This window comes from Phocoena phocoena, chromosome 14 (assembly GCF_963924675.1).
Source record: "Phocoena phocoena chromosome 14, mPhoPho1.1, whole genome shotgun sequence".
Lineage (NCBI taxonomy): Eukaryota > Metazoa > Chordata > Mammalia > Artiodactyla > Phocoenidae > Phocoena > Phocoena phocoena.
In genome coordinates this window covers 31,452,668-31,471,446 of record NC_089232.1, presented here as the reverse complement: position 1 = coordinate 31,471,446, position 18,779 = coordinate 31,452,668, and the positions used below count along the sequence as shown (strand labels likewise).

The window sequence follows — 18,779 nt, the reverse complement described above, 5'->3', positions numbered from 1 at the left end:
TCCCAACCACTGCGCCACCAGGGAAGCCCTGGAGGATTTATTTTTATGGGGGAAAAAATAGTTGAATCCAAACAGTAGTGAAAAGAATATTATTTAGATGTGATTTGGTAAGCCCTCTTAAATACACGAGTGTTTTAAAAATAAAATCTCTTGCCACGGGACTTCCCAGGTGGAGCAGTGGTTAAGAATCTGCCTGCCAATGCAGGGGACACGGGTTCGAGCCCTGGTCCAGGAAGATCCTACATGCCACAGAGCAACTAAGCCCGTGCGCCACAACTACTGAGCCTGCCAGCCGCAACTACTGAAGCCCGCGCGCCTAGAGCCCTTGCTCTGCAACAAGAGAAGCCACTGCAATGAGAAGCCCACGCACCGCAACGACGAGTAGCCCCCGCTCGCCACAACTAGAGAATGCCGGCGCGCAGCAACGAAGACCAAACGCAGCCAAAAAAAAAAAAAAAAAAAAAAAAGTCACTGTTTTTCAAAAGTAAATTTCTTATAAAAATTAAACCAAAAAAAAAAAAATCTCTTGCCACTCGGGAGGGAGAAAAAGGGTGATCATAGAAAATTAATCTCAGCCTTGATGTGCCGAACACAGAATATTTAAGCCAAACTCTTTAGTCTCAAAGGATTTCTTGATGTTACTATGCTAATCATTTTCTCTTCCTATTTAGAATGTGTTCTTCTGCCAATGGTTCCCTGAATGTTTCTTATGAATAATTAAGTGAGTTATTTTCAGGGATAAGCTTTGCCTTTAAATATTCTGAGGCTTTTGTTCTTTTGTCATAGACCCGTTATGTGTTTTTCTTTCTTTTTTTAACAAATGGGGAAATAAAGGCAACAAGAAGATAAATAATTTTCTTGGTGAGATCTAAAAGAGGTAATCTGAGATAATCATTCACGTAAAGTGTTTAGAACAGTGTCTGACACATTATAAGTGCTCAAAAATAGCTCTCACAATTATTACACAAGGTATGTAATAGAAATATAAAGTGAGCCACAAATGTAAGTTTGAATTATCTAGTAGTCAAATTTTAAAAAATAAAAAGATACAGGTGAAATTAATAATATCAATTATCTTACCCAATAGATTCAAAGTATTATCATTTCAATGTATAATCAGTGTAAGAAATGATTAATGAGGTATTTTACAGTATTCTTTTCATACTAAGTCTTAACAAACCGGTGTGTATTTTACACTGACAGAACATCTGAATTCTATTGCTGAAGTTTCATCAGAAATACTTGATCTGCATTTAGATTTAATAAAATTTAGTTTTCATGTAGATTCACATACTCACATTATTTCAACCATACATAAAAGTTTTCCAAAAAACTTAAGTACCAAAAAATAATTTTCCTTTAATATTTGCATCCACATTGAAAAACCTGGTTCATCTTTTTTAGAATTGATTTGACTTTAAAATGAAAAGCACATCACTTTTATTTTAAAAAATATTTATTTATTTACTTACTTATTTTGGCCGCGCTGGGTTTTAGTTGTGGCATGCAGGATCTTTTCAGTTACGGCATGTGGGATCTAATTCCCCGACCAGGGATGGAACCCAGGCCCCCTGCATTGGGAGTGCAGAGCCTTCCCCACTGGACCATTAGGGAAGTCCCAGCATATCACTTTTAAAACTGCACCTGTCCCAGTTAATTCACTAACTCTTATGCCAATTGAATCTCTTTTTCCTTACTGTGCCAGTCATAATGCTTCTGCCTCTCCACTCAATTCCACATCAGTAAGCTGCCTTCATTTAAAATTTTTAAATGTGTCCATAGCTATTTTTTCACACTAGAAAATGTTATAATTAAAATAAGTATTTAAATGTGATTACAAATTACAGTTTACATAGATGTCACTGTAATTCATACTGTCTGCAAGACATAGTCAAATAAACACATTAAAAATGTTGCATCAATCCATAGATAGTATCAGTCAAAGTGAATCAATCCGTTGACACCAAGTGGATTGGCGGTGTGATTAGATGTAAAACTAGAACAGATGCAACGTGCCTGACATGCGCACTGCACAGTGCAATGGTTAAAGTGAAATGTGACCCCACCAAAACATTGCAGCTGTGTGTTATGGAAAAATACTTATACTGCCTCAATTTAAAACTTTAAACTTAATTAAAATTAAACAAAATTTAAAGTTATTTTCTTTGTCTCACTAGCTGCATTTCAGTTACTCATAACCACTTGTGGCTTGTGGCTATGGCATTGCACGGCACAGGTATAGACTGTCTGTCAAGGATAGGGTGGATGGGACACTTTGGTCCCGTCCTGTGCCCCTTTTTGTGTTTGCATCAGCTTTTTTTTTAATTCATTTTATTTAATTTAATTTTTAATTTTTTTGGGCTGCATTGTGTCTTTGCTTGCACCCAGGTTTTCTCTAGTTGCTGAGAGCGGGGGCTACTCTTTGTTGCAGTGCTCAGGCTTCTCATTGCGGTGGCTTCCCTTGTTGCAGAGCACAGGCTCTAGGCGCGCGGGCTTCAATAGTTGTGGCACACGGGCTTCATTAGTTGGGGCTCGCAGGGTCTAGAGCTCAGGCTCAGTAGTTGTGGCGCACGGGCTTAGTTGCTCCACGGCATGTAGGATCTTCGCGGACCAGGGCTCGAACCTGTGTCCCCTGCATTGGCAGGTGGATTCTTAACCACTGTGCCACCAGGGAAGCCCGGCATCAGCTTTAAGCAGGAGAGAAGGTTGTTTGTACAGTGCCTGATCGAATTCCCACCTCTAGCTGGTTTTCTCTTTGTTTCTTTTCTGCCTCTCCGAGGTAGCATCTTTTCCTACCCCCAATGCCCGGTTCTCTGATATATAAATGATGCATTTCCGCCAGGGTTTTTTTCACTGGTCACCTTTCCCTGCCTCTACTCTGCCTCTTGTCTGGTTTGGGGATGAGTAGGGTGAGTTAAGGGTCCACCTCACAGCTTCTCAACTCAGGTGGCTGGGCTGGGCTGGGCTGGGGTTTTCTGGAGGGATCCCCACATCAGACAGCTGATGGAGGTGTGTAACCCGTCTCCCCACTATCTCCCTCTCTCTCTCTCTCTCTCTCTCTCTCTCTGTCTCTCTCTCTCACACACACACACACACACACACACACACACACACACACTCACTCGATCTGCCTCAAGTTAGTTTCAGTTCCTCTCAGCTTCTGACATTGTCTGTCAGTCCTAGAGCTTTGGGTTTTGTCACGGAGTTTCTTCCATTGCCTCCCCGTGCCTTCATGAGTTTTTAAATTTAATTTAATTTAATTTTTTTAATACAGCACGTTCTTATTAGTTACCTATTTTATACGTATTAGTGTATATATGTCAATCCCAATCTCCCAATTCATCCCACCACCGCCCCCGCTTCGTGAGGTTTTAATGAAAAAACTGGGAGAGGCGGCATCAGAAATAGCAAGTTCCCTGTGTGAATCAGACATCCACTGTGGGAGAATTTTAACAGTTCTGTTTTTGTATTCTTCTTTCAGAGTCAGCTTGAACTCTGGAAAGATTTGGAAATAGAACCCTGCGCTGGCCCACTGAGGGAGTGTCTGATCCAGGGGGGAGTGGAACTGCCCACAGAGCTAGATCTTGCATATTTGCAGGGCGTGGAGGTGCCAGAAGAATATGTGACATTGAAGAGAGCAGTGTTCATTCTCTGCTCGCTTCCAGATCTCCAAGGTTGAAGCAGTGTAAATCTGTGAAGGAAAACCTAGTTGCTTTTCCCGTTTGTTTAGGAAGAGTGTTTTCTTCCCTCGTGGCAAACAGAAGTGGTGGTATTGGTGAGGAAAGGCCTGGGCTGCATAATACCTGCTTTCCTACCTACAGGCAAACAAACCCTAGCAGGACAGGAGGACGCCTGGCCGCGTCAGACTTTCTCACCGCCTCTTTACCGATCACTCCCCTCCAGTACTGTAGTTTCTCATTCGGCCCCGTCTGTCTCCTCCCTTCCTGCATCACAAGGATTTTGTAAAGAACGATGGAGTGCATTTTAGTTTCTCTGGGAAAGATTATAAGAGAAAGGCCAGATGTTAGATTCAGGGTCCTTTTTTCTGATGAGGCGCTCCCCTTGTTTACCCCTAAGACTTACGATGGCTGAGACAAGACAGGAGATCAAGAGTACTGGTCAACCTTGAAATTTGGGTCTCAAAATATGCGGCCTGTTGTTTGTGATTCATAAGGAGGGGTCCGGGTAACCCAGGTGCAGATGGACATACAGAAGCTCTGGTGATAGAAGAGACAAGAACTGGAGATCAGCACCAGTAGCTTTGTGATCATCCTAGGTGAACAGCTAGTGGGGTTCCTGTCTTAGAGTCTTACTTGCCTGGAATAGTTTACTTACGGTATTTCTCAAGGGGAACATGGAATTAAGTGACCTTTCACATTACCTTGAGGGCCTCTAATTCTAAAATAACTCGGAAAATGGATCGGGAAAACAGTGTAACCTGGGGCAAAGCTTAACTATGCCGAACAGATTTTTCTCTTTGAATAGTTGTTATCCCTGAGGAGCCATGGTTTTACCCGTGATGCTGTGCAAAAGCTGTATGGATTTTTGAATTCCACTGAGTTGGACTTTGCCTTTGAGTGGGTATTGCTAAATGAAAGAGAACAGCAGCCGGCTTCCCCTGAGAGGCCACTGTCAGCCTCCAAAGCTGTATAGGTGTTTGTTATCTTAATCATATACTTTTGGCTGTAGACATGTTCATTATCTTATTGAAGTGTAATTTACATACAAAAAAATGCACAGATCTTAAGTGCTTAGTTCAAGGAGGTTTTTTTTTTTAAGGAGTTCACTTTTAAAAAATTATTTTTTAAAAATTGTGGTAAAATGCACATAAGATAAAGAAGATGTGGTACATATATACAGTGGAATATTACTCAGCCATAAAAAGAAACAAAATTGGGTCATTTGTAGAGACGTGGATGGATCTAGAGACTGTCATACAGAGTGAAGTAAGACAGAAAGAGAAAAACAAATATCGTATATTAATGCATATATGTGGAACCTAGAAAAGTGGTACAGATGAACCGGTTTGCAGGACAGAAATAGAGACACAGACGCAGAGAATAAACCTATGGACACCAAGCGGGGAAAGCGGGGTGGGGCGGCGGTGGGATGAATTGGGAGATGGGGATTGACCTATATACACTAATATGTATAAAATAGATAACTAATAAGAACCTGCTGTATAAAAAAATAAAATAAAATTCAATTTTTATTGGAAAAAAATTATTTTAAAAAAATTGTGGTAAAATACACGTAAGGTAAAATTTACCATCCTAACTATTTTTAGGGGTTCAGTTTAGTGGCGTTCAACGCATTTACATTGTTTTGCGACTATCACCACCACTCTTTTCATCTTGTGGAACTGCAACTCTGTACCTGCTAAACTGTAACTCCTTTTCCTCCCTTTCTCTCACCCCCTGGCACTACCATTCTACCTTCTGTTTTATGAGTTTGACTAAGTACCTAATATAAGTGGAATCATACAGTATTGATCTTTATGTGTCTGGCTTATTTCACTTAGCGTAATGTCCTCAAGGTCCATCCATGTTGTGGCACATGTCAAATTTCCTTTCTTTTTAAGGCTGAATAGTATTCCATGGTGTGTATGTACCACATTGTGTTTATCCATTCATCCGTCAGTTGACACACGGGTTGCTTCCATCTTTTGGCTATTTTGAATAGTGCTGCTGTGAACATGGATATACAAATATCTCTTTCAGTCCCTGCTTTCAATGTTTTTGAAAGATACATACATACATATATATATATCTCCAGATTGTATATACCTAGAATACATATACCCATAAGTGGAATTGCTGGATCACATAGTAATTACTCTATTTTTAACTTTTCAAGGAACCACCATGCTGTTTTCCAAAGCGGCTGTACTATTTTACACTCCTGCCAGCAGTACACAAGGGATCCGGTTTCTCCACATCTTCACTGACACTTGTTATTTTCTGTCTTGTTTTGTTTTTGTTTTTTGTTTCTGTTTTCTGGCCGCACCATGTGGGATCTTAGTTCCCTGACAGGGCTCGAACCTGTGCCCCCTGCAGTGGAAGCGCAGAGTCTTAACCGTTGGACTGCCAGGGAAGTCCCATTTTGTTTTGTTTTAGTAGTAGCCATCCTGATGGGTGTGAGGTGAGTTCAGTGAGTTTTGACAAATGTATACAGCTGGGTACCACTGCCCCAGTCAAGATAAGGAACATTTCAGTCACCCCCTAAAGTTCCTTTCCTCATGCTCCTGGGCAGGTATATCCCCTCCGCCTCACCACCACCCACCAACCCCTGACCCTAGGCAACCATGTTTTGCTTTCTGGCATTATACCTTAGCTTTGTTTTTTCTAGAATTTCATATAAATTTCATATAAACGCTTTATTTGGCTTCATTCACTCAGAATAACATTTTAGATTCATCCATGTTATCACTATATCAGTAGTTTACTGAATAGTATTCCACTGCATGAGTGTTCTGCAATTTGTTGATCCATTTAATCTGTTGATGGACATTTGAGCTGTCTCCAGTTTGGAGCAGTTGTGAATAGGGCTCATGTGAACACTCTTGCCCAAGTGTTTTTGTGGATATGGGCTTTCACTTATCTTGGGTAAATAAGAGATGGAATCCTGAGTCAAAGGGTAGATTCATCTTTAACCTTATTTGAAACTGCCGAATAGTTCTTTCAAGTTCACAGTGTTTGAAAGTTTCAGTTGCTCTGTATCTTCTCTAACATTTAATGATGTCCGGTTTTCGTTTAACGTTTTTTTTTTTTTTTTTTTTTTTTTTTTTGCGGTACGCAGGCCTCCCACTGCTGTGGCCTCTCCCGTTGCGGAGCACAGGCTCCGGACGCGCAGGCTCAGCGGCCATGGCTCACGGGCTCAGCCGCTCCGCCACATGCGGGATCCTCCCAGACCGGGGCACGAACCCGTGTCCCCTGCACCGGCAGGCGGACTCCCAACCACCGCGCCACCAAGGAAGCCGCCCCCCCCCTTTTTTTTTCACCATTTTAGGGGATGTGAAATGGTATCTCATTGTGGTTTTAATTTGTATTTTCTGCATAACCAATAACAAGCATGTTTTCATATACTTACTGATCATTCATATATCTTTTGTGACGTGTCTGTTCAAGTCTTTTGCCCATTTAAAAAATTGCCTTGTTCATCCTTGTGTTATGATTTTTAGTTCTTTATATACTCTTGATTCAAGTCCTTTGTCAGATGTATGCGCAGTGAATATTTTTCCCCAATCTATGGCTCTTCTGTTAATTTTCTTAATAGTGTCTTTTATTGAGCAAACCTTTTTTATTTTGATGAATCTTGTCAGTATTGGCTTTTATGGCTAGTACTTTTTTGTATCCTATCTAAGAAATCTCTGCCTACTTCAGGGTGGAGAATATATTCTCCTATGTGGGTGAGAAATAAACCCCAGTTGGACTGTGGCGTTGGCTGCACCACCCTCAGATTTGGACCTTCCCATGGGTGTTTCCCATCAGAAGGACGGCACGGATTCTCCTGTAGTAGTGTGAACCTGTCCCACCCCTGCTGCCAGCACCTGCCAGACCTTGGGTCAGTGAATGAATCCAGCACGTTATTACCACGCATGTTACCCAGAGGCAAACCCACCACTTACCTGTAGACAGGGCTATCTCATGTCTACACGAAGGGGTGGGCTGGGCGCTCTCTGTAGCCTTCTCTACCCTTAAAATCCAGCACTGGTGGAAATGAGCTCTTTCTGGGGCAGGCATTTCCGCTCCATTTCTACTCCCTCTCTCTGTGTACTTACATCATGGCCTTGGATTGCTCTCACCTGTGGTTTGCTAGCGGTTTTGATCTGAAATGGGGGAAATATCAACTCTGGGAGATCAAAAGAATAGTTGTGATTTAATTCTGGAGGGGCACTGCCTCTAATAGCGTAAGTAAACTGCCATCTGGGGCTGGAGAAAACATGTCAGAGCTGTGCCAAACCCATGTTAGACTTTGAATGAAAGCCCGTGCTGTTTTCGGTTCGTAGCATAAGCCAGAAGAGCTATTTCTAGCATCCCTTCTTTCTCTCCCTACTCGTGTACACTGGAGAGTCTACATATTGCTGACATTAGGATAAACATAACCAAATGGGTCCATTATTTTAAACCTTTGACACTGGACTCAAACTGTCCCAAGGGTGTGATGCATCAGTCAGTCTGAAGCAGGCTGCACTTGGGGTACTTTCATATTGTGGTTGGAACCCCTGCACTGAGTACAGGATTCTGGGCCCTGTTATGGCGGTGGGGGGAGAAGCACAGAATGTGCCTGGATGGACTCCTTATGTCCTTCTCAGCTGGAAATGGCACAACTCTGGCCACTAGCTCCAAGAGACACTGTCACAGAGCCATGTTGCCTTGTTCTCCCACTGGAAAGGCTGGACGGCTGAACTAGGGCAGGGGCGTGTGGGGTTAGAAATATGGTCTCTTCAAATAGCCAACAGTCTTGTAATCAACACTGTTGACTGGGAGCTGTCTGCCAGTCAAAGTGTGGTCTAGTTTCCAGTGGATAAGTCTGGGAGAGGAATGTTTTTGTTGTTGTTTTGTTTTGCATCCAGTTTGTTAAAGACATGAAGAGGAAGAAAGTATTTAGCTCAGCAAAAGAAGTGACACTTTAAAGTTTTGATTCCATTATTACTCTAAAAGCTTCTAGCATTACGCCTGCCCTAATGCATCATGGTACACTTGTGTACACATGCCTGCATTTAACGTGGTATAGTATAAAGGTCTCTAGGGTCACGGCTGTGACTGAAAACACAGCTCCTACCACCTGCTACATGAGTGACTTTGGGCATCATGCTTAACTTTTCTAAAATTTAAGTTATCATGCCCAGTTCACTGTACAATGAGAAGGCGAAAAGACAGAGTATTGATAAAGGACCCAGGCGCACAGTATAACTAAATGGTCAATAAATATTTATTTAAAAATAAAGTCCCTCCAGCTCCAGCACACATGACAAGGAATACAAAGCCAGCATTCCTGATGCTGAGCAGTGGCAGAGGCTGTCGCACGGCGGAGTGAGCCCCAGGACCAGAAGGAGGAGATTAAAGGCTAGGAGATGGGCCTTCAGAAAGGTTGTAGAGTCCTTGCAATGGGAAGGAAGTTCAGCAGAGTTCTCGCCAACCACCTGCAGGATTTTTTTTACTCATAGGCTACTCTTGAACAGACAAGGCACAGGGGATAATTTTCTGTATGAAGGGAATAGACAGGGTGCTGAAGGTGTGCCTTTTAGCACCTAGAATGGTACCTAGCCTGGGGCAGGCGTTCAGATCATATTTGTTGAATGAATGAGCGTGAAACATCAGTGAAACTATCCTATCAGTTCCATGATTGAGAGCAATAATTGGTGTTACCAGTGCATCAGCTTCTTGTCTCTACGGTCACTAGCCTGAGAGGACGAGGGGAAGTTTGTCTGCAGTTAAAAGGCAGAATAATTTAAAAACACCACCACCAACCAAAAAAAACAGCCAACCAGAATTCCAAAGATCTCCAGTCCACAGGTAGCATTTGGAGTCACTCAGATAATGAAAGAAAATTACTTAGGAAAATTTGAAGCCTTATATTATGCAAGCTGAATACAGTACCCAGAGAAACACTTAGAAAATTTATTAGAATATGCATTGATTTGTGCCCTGCTTGAAGCTTGTGCCTGGGGAGGGGACACTGAGGTATTATGTGAAGTAGAAAGGACATGTAGCAAAGCAAGCATTGAACTAAGAGTGCAGGGCCCAACCAGCTCTCCAGCAATCATTAAGGCCACCTCATTGCTCTGTTTATTTTTCTAATCTTATCTCTTGATACAATATAGAACTCACCATAGCCAGCTTTCATTATTATATCACCCAGTTGGTTTGTAAAGTGGAGATAATATCATGATTCCAAAGGTTACTGGGTAGATTAAGATCATGTAGAGGAGTGTTTAATAAATGTTCCTTCCCTCCTTCTTGCTGCCTTTTGGACAAAGGAATCGGAGTAGAAAACTTTAATAGACTTTGGCATGATGTAGGAATGGTAGAGAAGGAGTGGGGATGTTTTAAATTATATGTAAAACCTGTGTTTTTTAAGTATTTGTGGATTGAAATTATTATTACTATTTCCAACAATGCTATGAATAAGTGGCTAAAATTGGGACAAAAGACTGTTAATAAGTTACTTGCCAGATGATGGGTTGGAATAGATTCTTCCCTGTAATTGCTTAACAAATAGGTTTCCAACTTTCCATTCATTTAGCTTGCACACTTTGCCTTGGATTAAATGTTTGAAAATGAAACCGCCATCCCGGCAACAAAATTTCCTTTGTTTTTATTATTTATTTGGTTGCGCCGGGTCTTAGTTGTGGCAGGCAGGCTCCTTCGTTGCGGCACGTGTGCTCCTTAGTTGAGTTGTGGCATGAGAACTCTTAGTTGCGGCATGCATGTGAGATCTAGTTCCCTGACCAGGGATCAAACCCAGGCCCCCTGCGTTGGGAGCACAGAGTCTTCTTACCCACTGTGCCACCAGGGAAGTCCATCCTTTACCTTTAGGAGAATCTGAGTTCCAACGAAATAGAGTTGCTTTCATGTTCCCATTTCATAGACAGTTTTAAAAACCTTTAGTGCCTGGGTGGGGCCCACTCACACTCCACAGATCCACAGACTAAATGTTTAAATTTGTCATCCTGTGGGATGTAAAATGAAACCATGTACCAAAGAAAAATGGTGAATGACTCACTCACATGTGACTTCCAGGGAGGAGAAGGATTCAGCAAGAATGTGTCACAAGGACATCAGATCCCTTCACAATGAAGGTTGAGGTTGCCTGTCCTGGCATGTGAGTCAATGTTATGAATCTGAATGGAGGCTGCCAAGTTATGTCGGGGTCTCAAGGAGAGCATCTGGTACTGGGGTGAATTCACCATGGTGCTGCATCCAGCAGTACCAGAGAAATTGTATTTGTTAGCACATCAGGAAGGGGTTCACCTCTCAGGGACGGGTTCATATTTATAGGCTCACCACACATATGCACTCACATGCTTGCACACGCTAATTTATTTATGTTGAGAAATATAACTGTTACTTAGACAAAAATCCTCATATTCCAGTGCTTTGTAGACAGGTCCACATGGGAAGCCAAACTCTAGTCCAGAGGTTGCTTGGCACCCAAGGAATCAAAACAAAGAGTTTTAAATGGATAAAATTCATCTTCATAGTGGGGAAATGTCTGGCGCCTGAACCATTGATCGTGGGGCCAAGCCACCCTTTCCTGAGGCCAGGGTTTTTTGTTTTTTTTTTTTTTTTGAGGCCAGGGTTTTGATAAGTATTTCAAAGTACTCTTCTCTGATGGTTTTGGGTCGAGCTTGCATTGTTGATGGACACAATTTTTCTTTAAATATGTCTTAATACCCTTCAGCAAGCTAGCTTCATCTCGGAAGCCATTCTTTCTCCTTGAGATGAGTTTGCATATCTTTGTTTTGATGATTATTTACTGATTTTACTAGTGAGTCTAATTTGCCTGCTTTCCAAATTCTGGGTGAGTGGGGAGGAATGCACCACACGGCTGCCTATATGGCCTACTGAAATATTACCAGGAGTCAGGGCCTTGTTCACATACCTGCAGTCTGCCGTAAGGACAGGAGAAACTTTATGCTTGAGTCAGTACCTGGCTTGCCAATTTCGGGCAGTGATACAATAGGGCAGAATGCAGGGTAGTGTAATAATTATCCTTCTGGACATACTAGAGGAAAACAGTAGGGATGTGCTCTCGACATACCTAATTTTTCTTTATGAATTCATCATAAATTATTTCTGAAAGTGTATGTAATCTTACTTGAAATAGGTTGAACTTATTTATAACTTATTATTCCCTTATGTAACTGCCACTGGGATAAGTCTCTTACATTTAGTTCCCAGCTTTCTTTCAGTTGCTCTAAAACTGTGTCCTAAAATCTTCAGGGATCCTATCCTGAGCCCTAGGTGAGGAGTTCCCATATTATAAAGAAGATGCAGTTTCCCACCCACTGCATAACCCATAGTTTTTTTTTTAAAAGGCATCGCAAACGTATGGTCCCTTCAGCCTTCATCTTTCCATCTTGAAGTGTCCTGATGCTTTTAAGGTCATTTGAGCGACACCCAAGACTGAGTGTGTCTGCATTTCACAGATGTAAAGACTGAGGCAAGTTGCTAATTATTTGCCCCCTTGTGAGCCACAAAGGAGCTTGTACAACCCCAATACAAAGTCTGAGTCGTTGTGAACTTGGTCGCACTGGTCAGTTTATGTGACTGTAGGCTGGCCTTCCGAGAGAAAGAGCAAATGAATCAAGGAGGCTGAGGCAGAAGAGGGTTCCTATAAAGAATCCTTGGCTCTGCAGGCCTGCGGACGTGTGGGTGGCCTTTTAGGGATGGAGTTTCAGGTAGAAGGGCCTTTCATCCTCTGGAGGCTGATTATTCTGAGCAATTAAGAAGAGGCCTACAGCAGTTCTCTATTGGGAGAGGGGGTTGTTCGATTCCTTCCCCCATTCTTGCCAAGAGTTATTGAGGTGCCAGATACTGTGCTAGTAAGCATGTGTGTGGGTTCACTTTACACGTGTTACCTGACATCTAATGAAAGAATCAAAGGGTGCCATTTACTGCGTTCATTTCTAAAATCTATTTAGAAACTCAGTTGGTACTAGTAAATAATAAATATACAACAGCTGTCTTTATATAAATGGACTTATGCTGTGTGCTGTCCAAGTTTTAAAATAAACTGTCTGGCTAAAGGCACCCTGTGTTCAAGTGTGTTACAGTTTTTTCCTTTAGTAAAACATTTCTAGCTCATCGAATAATGACTCTCAGTATTTCCAGAAAGCTTTGCTCAAGCCACCACTGAAATTTGAATTTTATATAATGTTAATGTGTCATAAAATATTATTCTTTTGATTCTTGATCAACTGTTGAAAATGTAAAAAACCATTCTTACCTTGTAGACTGTAGAAAAGTAGAATTTGGCCCCTGAGCTGAAGTTTGCCAATCCCTCTTCTATACCATTATCCTGTTATATCTTCATCTTACTGGTATCTGAAATTGTCCTATGTATTCATTTGTTTGTTTGTTGTCTGTCTTTCCTGGTACATTGTAAGCTCCATGAAGGCAGGTTTTTTGTTTTATTCACTGTATTATCTCTATCAACTAGAACAGTGTCTGGGATATAGAGGTGTGTTATGAATATTTAGTGATTGAATGAATAAATCCATATAGTTTAGGAGCCACTAAATCCAATAAAGTCTTCCTTCCAAATATCTCATGTGTATATCCTATCCCAGGGGCCACGTCCTACCCAGATCTTTGCCTCTGTTTTAGTGCAGATCTTTGTTCCTGTACTAATACCTCGAGCCTTCCTGACCCCTTGTCTCTGACTCTAGTCTACCCTCTAGTATAGTAACTTGCTGAAGTATATTTTGTCTTACATCATTTCTCTGCAAAACCCAAACCTTTTCACTGTTTTCCCATTCCTACAGTATAAGTCAGACTCCTCAGGTGCACGTGCAGGGCCCTTGGTAATCAGTTCCCCACCTGCTTTTCCACCCGTATCCCTGAGCCTTCCCTGTAAGGAGCCCTCTGCTCCAGCAGCCTCGTCACCTTCTTGTCCCTGAAGCCACTGCTCATTCCCACCTCTGCACCTTTGCTCCGGCTGTGCCCCAGAGCCAGTGGACATTCCCCGTAGGAAGGGGTTGACCCCTAGGTCATAGGAGATAAGTCTGTAGCGAGTGATGGGAAACAAGGAAGAATGAGCTAAGCCTCAGAAAGTGGAAGATGAAGAATGAACGTGGCCAAACATAACTCAGTTGGTGATAAAGTGGGGCAAGAAGGATGTAGTTATTCTGGGAGAACGATTGAAAAGGGCTGCCTGGCAGGGTTATCTAGGCCAGTGCTTTTCAAACCACTGTGTGGACAGATATTCAGGGAATCTTGTTAAAACGCATATTCTGGCAGTAGATCTGGAGTGGCGGCCTGGGATTCTGCACTCTGTAAAAATATTTTTTAAAAAAATCTTATTTATTTATTTATTTTTGGCTGTGTTGGGTCTTCGTTTCTGTGCGAGGACTCTCTCGGGACTTTCTCTAGTTGCGGCGAGCGGGGGCCACACTTCATCGCGGTGTGCGGGCCTCTCGCTATCACGGCCTCTCTTGTTGCGGAGCACAGGCTCCAGACGCGCAGGCTCAGTAGTTGTGGCTCACGGGCCTAGTTGCTCCGCGGCATGTGGGATCCTCCCAGACCAGGGCTCGAACCTGTGTCCCCTGCATTAGCAGGCAGATTCTCAACCACTGCGCCATCAGGGAAGCCCTGGGATTCTGCACTTTTAAGAAGCTCCCACGTGATGCCCATGCTTCTGGTTCTGGGATGATTCTTTGAGTATCAAGCATCTAACTAAATGCTCAGGAAAGGAGCCTTTTCCATAAGACCTGGATGTGGAAACAGGAAGCCAGTTGGCCTGCTCCTCAGAGGCCTGCCTTCAATAAAGACATTTCTTGCATTCTAAACGACTGAATAAATGAGTGATGGCTCCAGTCTTCTTGCTGAAGGAGGGGGTGTTGAAGAGAACTAAGGGCCAAGCTGAGCGTGTAAGGCTGCAGCTTAAAGGGAAGAAGCACCTTTGAGTCCTGAGATGGTGGCAGTGAAAGTGGTCATTGGGAAATGAGAAGTCTAATGTTGGTTGGGCCAGTGACCTGTCATTATACACAAATGCGCGCGCGCACACACACACACTCCCTCATTTAGGGTAAAGGCTGGACTGCAGTGCTCTCCCTGTTGCAGTCGGATTCTCTTTTCTCTCTGAGAGGCACCTCTTCTGATCCACTAGAGCTTCCAGTTCAGAATCTAGGTTTGGCTTGAGTACAAGCAATGTACCTCACCCTAACTAAGCAAGAGGAATCATTTCTGTAATGTGTTATCTCCAAACAGAAGAGCAGGTAGGACAGTATTTTGTTGGCGTAATTAACTCGCCCCTTAGAACAGTTTCTCTCTAATGATTAGCCTGGCCCTTGTCTCTTTGGCTAATCAATAGCTGGCCTTTTGATGAAATTGGGTGTTATTTCCCTGTGCCTTAACTTTGTGCAAATTGTATGTTATCCTGATTAATGATTTTAATGACACTTCTCTTATCACAGTAATGTCCCTTCTGCTTTTATCACAGAGAAACTTCTGCTTGGCTGACTGAACTCTGATCCTGACATAGTAAAAGTCATGGTAAGTTGGAGACGTGCCTCACCCTCCCTGGTGCCAGCTGCAGACAGGTACAGGATGTGTACTTAGGGACTGTTGCCTTATACAAAGGGTTGTTTGCTCATCAGAGGAGAGGGACGAGGAAATGGAAAGGCAGTTTCTTTTTTCGAAAACACCATTTTAACTTCTTTCAGGGGTGGTGAGTAACCTGACCCTGAAAATTAATTCAAAGAGGGACTCCTTTGAATCCTTCTAACATCCTGAGATACAGAAACAAGTTATAGTTTTCTCTCTGCAGAAACACTACATGTTCATTTGAGAAATTGTAGGCAAATAAAAAGGAAAAACTCAAAATCCCGCAGCCTCCTCCACTAGGAGATGACCGCTGTCCACACTTTGTGTAGCCCCATCATTTCAGGCTCATCAGCTAAGAAACACTTGTCATCTGCCTCCCGCTGTTGGCTGTGACTGGACTCCTCAGAGCTTGGTTACCTGATCTCAGGGACAGGCAGGGAATTGGATCCCTTTGAGAGTTCCATAAAGCTCACTGCTGCTGTGGAAGCTGAGCCTTTCAGCTACAAACATGGCTGTACCTGAGGCTGGCCACCTGCTCTCCTTCTCCTGCCCAAATAAAGTTTCTCAATAGGCAGGTGATGCTTGATCCCTGGTCTTCTAGGAAGAAATAATAGAAGTAGAATCTCATACTTGGAGAGGAACTAGACATTCCGCCAACTCTACACACTTCCCTTTAGGAAGATGGATGTGTAAACTATCCTGAACAAAGAGTATTATACTCTTAACATCTTTTTTTAACATTAGACAATCTAGAATTTTCTTCATCATCTCTGACAGTCAAGGGCTTACTCGTGTCTGCACCAAATCTCTTATGCTGTCCTTTAAAATCCATTTGTTCTTGATGGATTCTCCCTGGACATGTACAACATTTATTCAGAGACGTTTACAGTGCCCCTACTTTGTGCATGGTTTTTGGCTCTGGGGACCCATAATTAATGGGACACTCTTCCTGTTCTGAACAAGCTCGCAGCCTTTCTACATGTGAAGACGGTAACCAAGTGACCCTTTAGTGAGCTTTCCACTGAGGAAAATTACCTCAGTTGCTCTCATCTTTCCTCCTAGAACCTGTTTTTCCTTTATGACTGTTATTTATTGGACAGATAAAGGGCTTCTTTGAAGGAAAGGAAAACCATACAGTATAATCACAATATTGTAATTCCCAATTATCTTCCATCACTTTATTTTAGACCCTACTTGTATGACAGTGGTTTTGAAATAGTAGTAATAAGAACGTAAAGAACAGTTAATGTATTCACTCTAGTCTTTGCTATGCTAACACGTTTATTTTACATCTTATAGCATATTAAAATTATTTACTCTCGATGGTGGAGTTATGGGTGTTGTATTTTTCTTCTTAATTATTTAAAATTTTTTTATTGAAGTATAGCTGATTTACCATATGTAAATTTCAGGTGTACAGCATAGCAATTCAGTTATATATATATTATGTATATATTCTTTTTCAGGTTCTTTTCCCGTATAGGTTATTACATAATATTGAGTATAGTGCCCTGTGCTATACATTAGGTCCTTGTTGGTTATCCATTTTATACATAGTAGTTTGTATATGTTAAGCCCAGCCTCCTAATTTATCCCTCCCCCTACCCCCGAGATTTTCTTCTTAATTCTTAAAAAAATTTTTTTTCCAAATCTCTACAATGACCATATGACACGTTTCTAAAAGGAAAATATGTTTTAAAAGCCATTGTATTCAAATATTTACCAAAAAATTTTAGAGGTATAATTTACATACAATGAAATGCACAGCTCTTAAGGTTACTGGTAGATGAGTTTTGACAAAGGTATGTATCGTGTGACCTACCCCTCTTATCAAGATAGAACATTTCATCGCTCCAGGAAGTTCCTCTATGCCCCTTCCAGATCAGTCCCCACCCTGCTCTCCACTCCACTCCAGAAATGGAACCATTGTTCTGATTGTTTTCACCATAGATTAGTTTTGCCTGTTCGAGAACATCCTATAAATGGAATCATAGAGCGTGTGCTCTTTTATTGTCAGTATTATATTTTCTGCAATCCATCCCTGATGCTGTATCAGCAGTTTGTTCCTCTGTTCCTTTTTATTGCTAAATATTTCATCGTATCGTATTCCCATCTTTTGACATTTATCTTCATCATTATTTATTATTTTAATAACTGAATGACATTTCATTGATTGTGATGTATCACTGATTTCTAGCTATTTGTTTTCATCATTCTTCCCTACATCCTCTGCCTGTTTCCTCTGCCTGCTGCCACAAGAAGCCTTCCTGGGGTGGAATCCCCTGCCTTCCTGGAACAGATAATGATACATTATTCCCTGGAATTTAGTCGATATGGATACTTTAGAGCTAACAGGAACCAACTTTCCGGGCTTATCTTGTTCTGGAAAAAAGATGCTGATAGATAAGCTGTATTATCTTTGCACATTTCTCTATCGATTCATCTTGTTAGATATTAATTTTAATCCCATACTAGTGTCCCTCAGCAATGCAATTTGCTTTAAAAGTCAAATGCAGTGTTTAAGTACCATCCAAAATTTTTTCAACACTGGAGTTCCAGAAGAACATTGGGAGACATTTGACTCAGAAAGCTGTCTTGGTGGGGTCAAGAGCTGAGCTAGGCCATTTGAAATTCTGACAGCAAATCACAGCTTGCTTATTACTACAGATATACAGTAGAAGAAAACAAGTAGAATGCCTGCATGAATTTCCTGAGGCTGCCTTAACAAAGCACCGCAAACTGGGTGGTTTAGAATAACAGAAATATGTTGTCTTGTATTTCTGGAGGCTAGAAATCCAAAATCGAGATGTTGGCAGGGCCATGGTCCCTCTGAAATCCGTAGGGGAATTCTTCCTTGTCTCTTTCTAGCTTCTGGTGGTTTGCTAGCCATCTTAGGCGTTTTTTGGCAGACATTGGAGTCAACAACACATTATCATGTGGTGTTCTCCCTGAGTGTCTTTGTCTTCACGTGCTGTTTTCTAAGAAGGACACCAGTCATGTTGAATTAGCGGCTTCCTCATCTTGCTTTAATTAATTACAATTAATTAATTCATTGTAATGACAGTATTTCCAAACAAGGGCACATTCTGAGGTACTGGGAGTTAGGACTTCAACATATCTTTCTTTGGGGATGCAATTTGGTACAATTGATCTCTTTGCCTTTTATGGACACTGTGAATCTCATTATTGATTACAGTTTCCTCTTGTTTGGCTTCTAGACAGAGAAATCTGTGGCTCATGTCAAATAATTACACAGGCCCTTAAGGTCTCCGTTTCCGTTTCCTTTCTACCCCCTTCTTTACTGTAATTTTTTATGCTTTGTGTCCTGTCACTGAACTTCTTCATCTATTTATTTATCTTTCGTATTGAATTATGTTTCTCTTTCCTGCCTCACGTACATAAATAACATTAATAAATTAGTAAATAGATTAGAAATACTCAGGGCAACTCGATCTTAATCAGTACATTATCTCTAAGTCATAAGTCAACTGAATGGTACCTACTGGT

General features: G+C 41.7%; 1 protein-coding gene across 1 annotated transcript in view; it reads left to right on the top strand.

The window, feature by feature from the left end:
* ANXA4 (annexin A4) overlaps positions 1-18,779 on the top strand; it is a 72,993-nt gene that overhangs the window by 11,165 nt on the left and 43,049 nt on the right. Inside the window, exon 2 of the mRNA XM_065890620.1 lies at positions 15,171-15,221. Within this exon, the coding sequence (XP_065746692.1) occupies positions 15,219-15,221 (3 nt within the window). The 5' untranslated portion in view covers positions 15,171-15,218. The remainder of the gene's footprint in view (positions 1-15,170; positions 15,222-18,779) is intronic.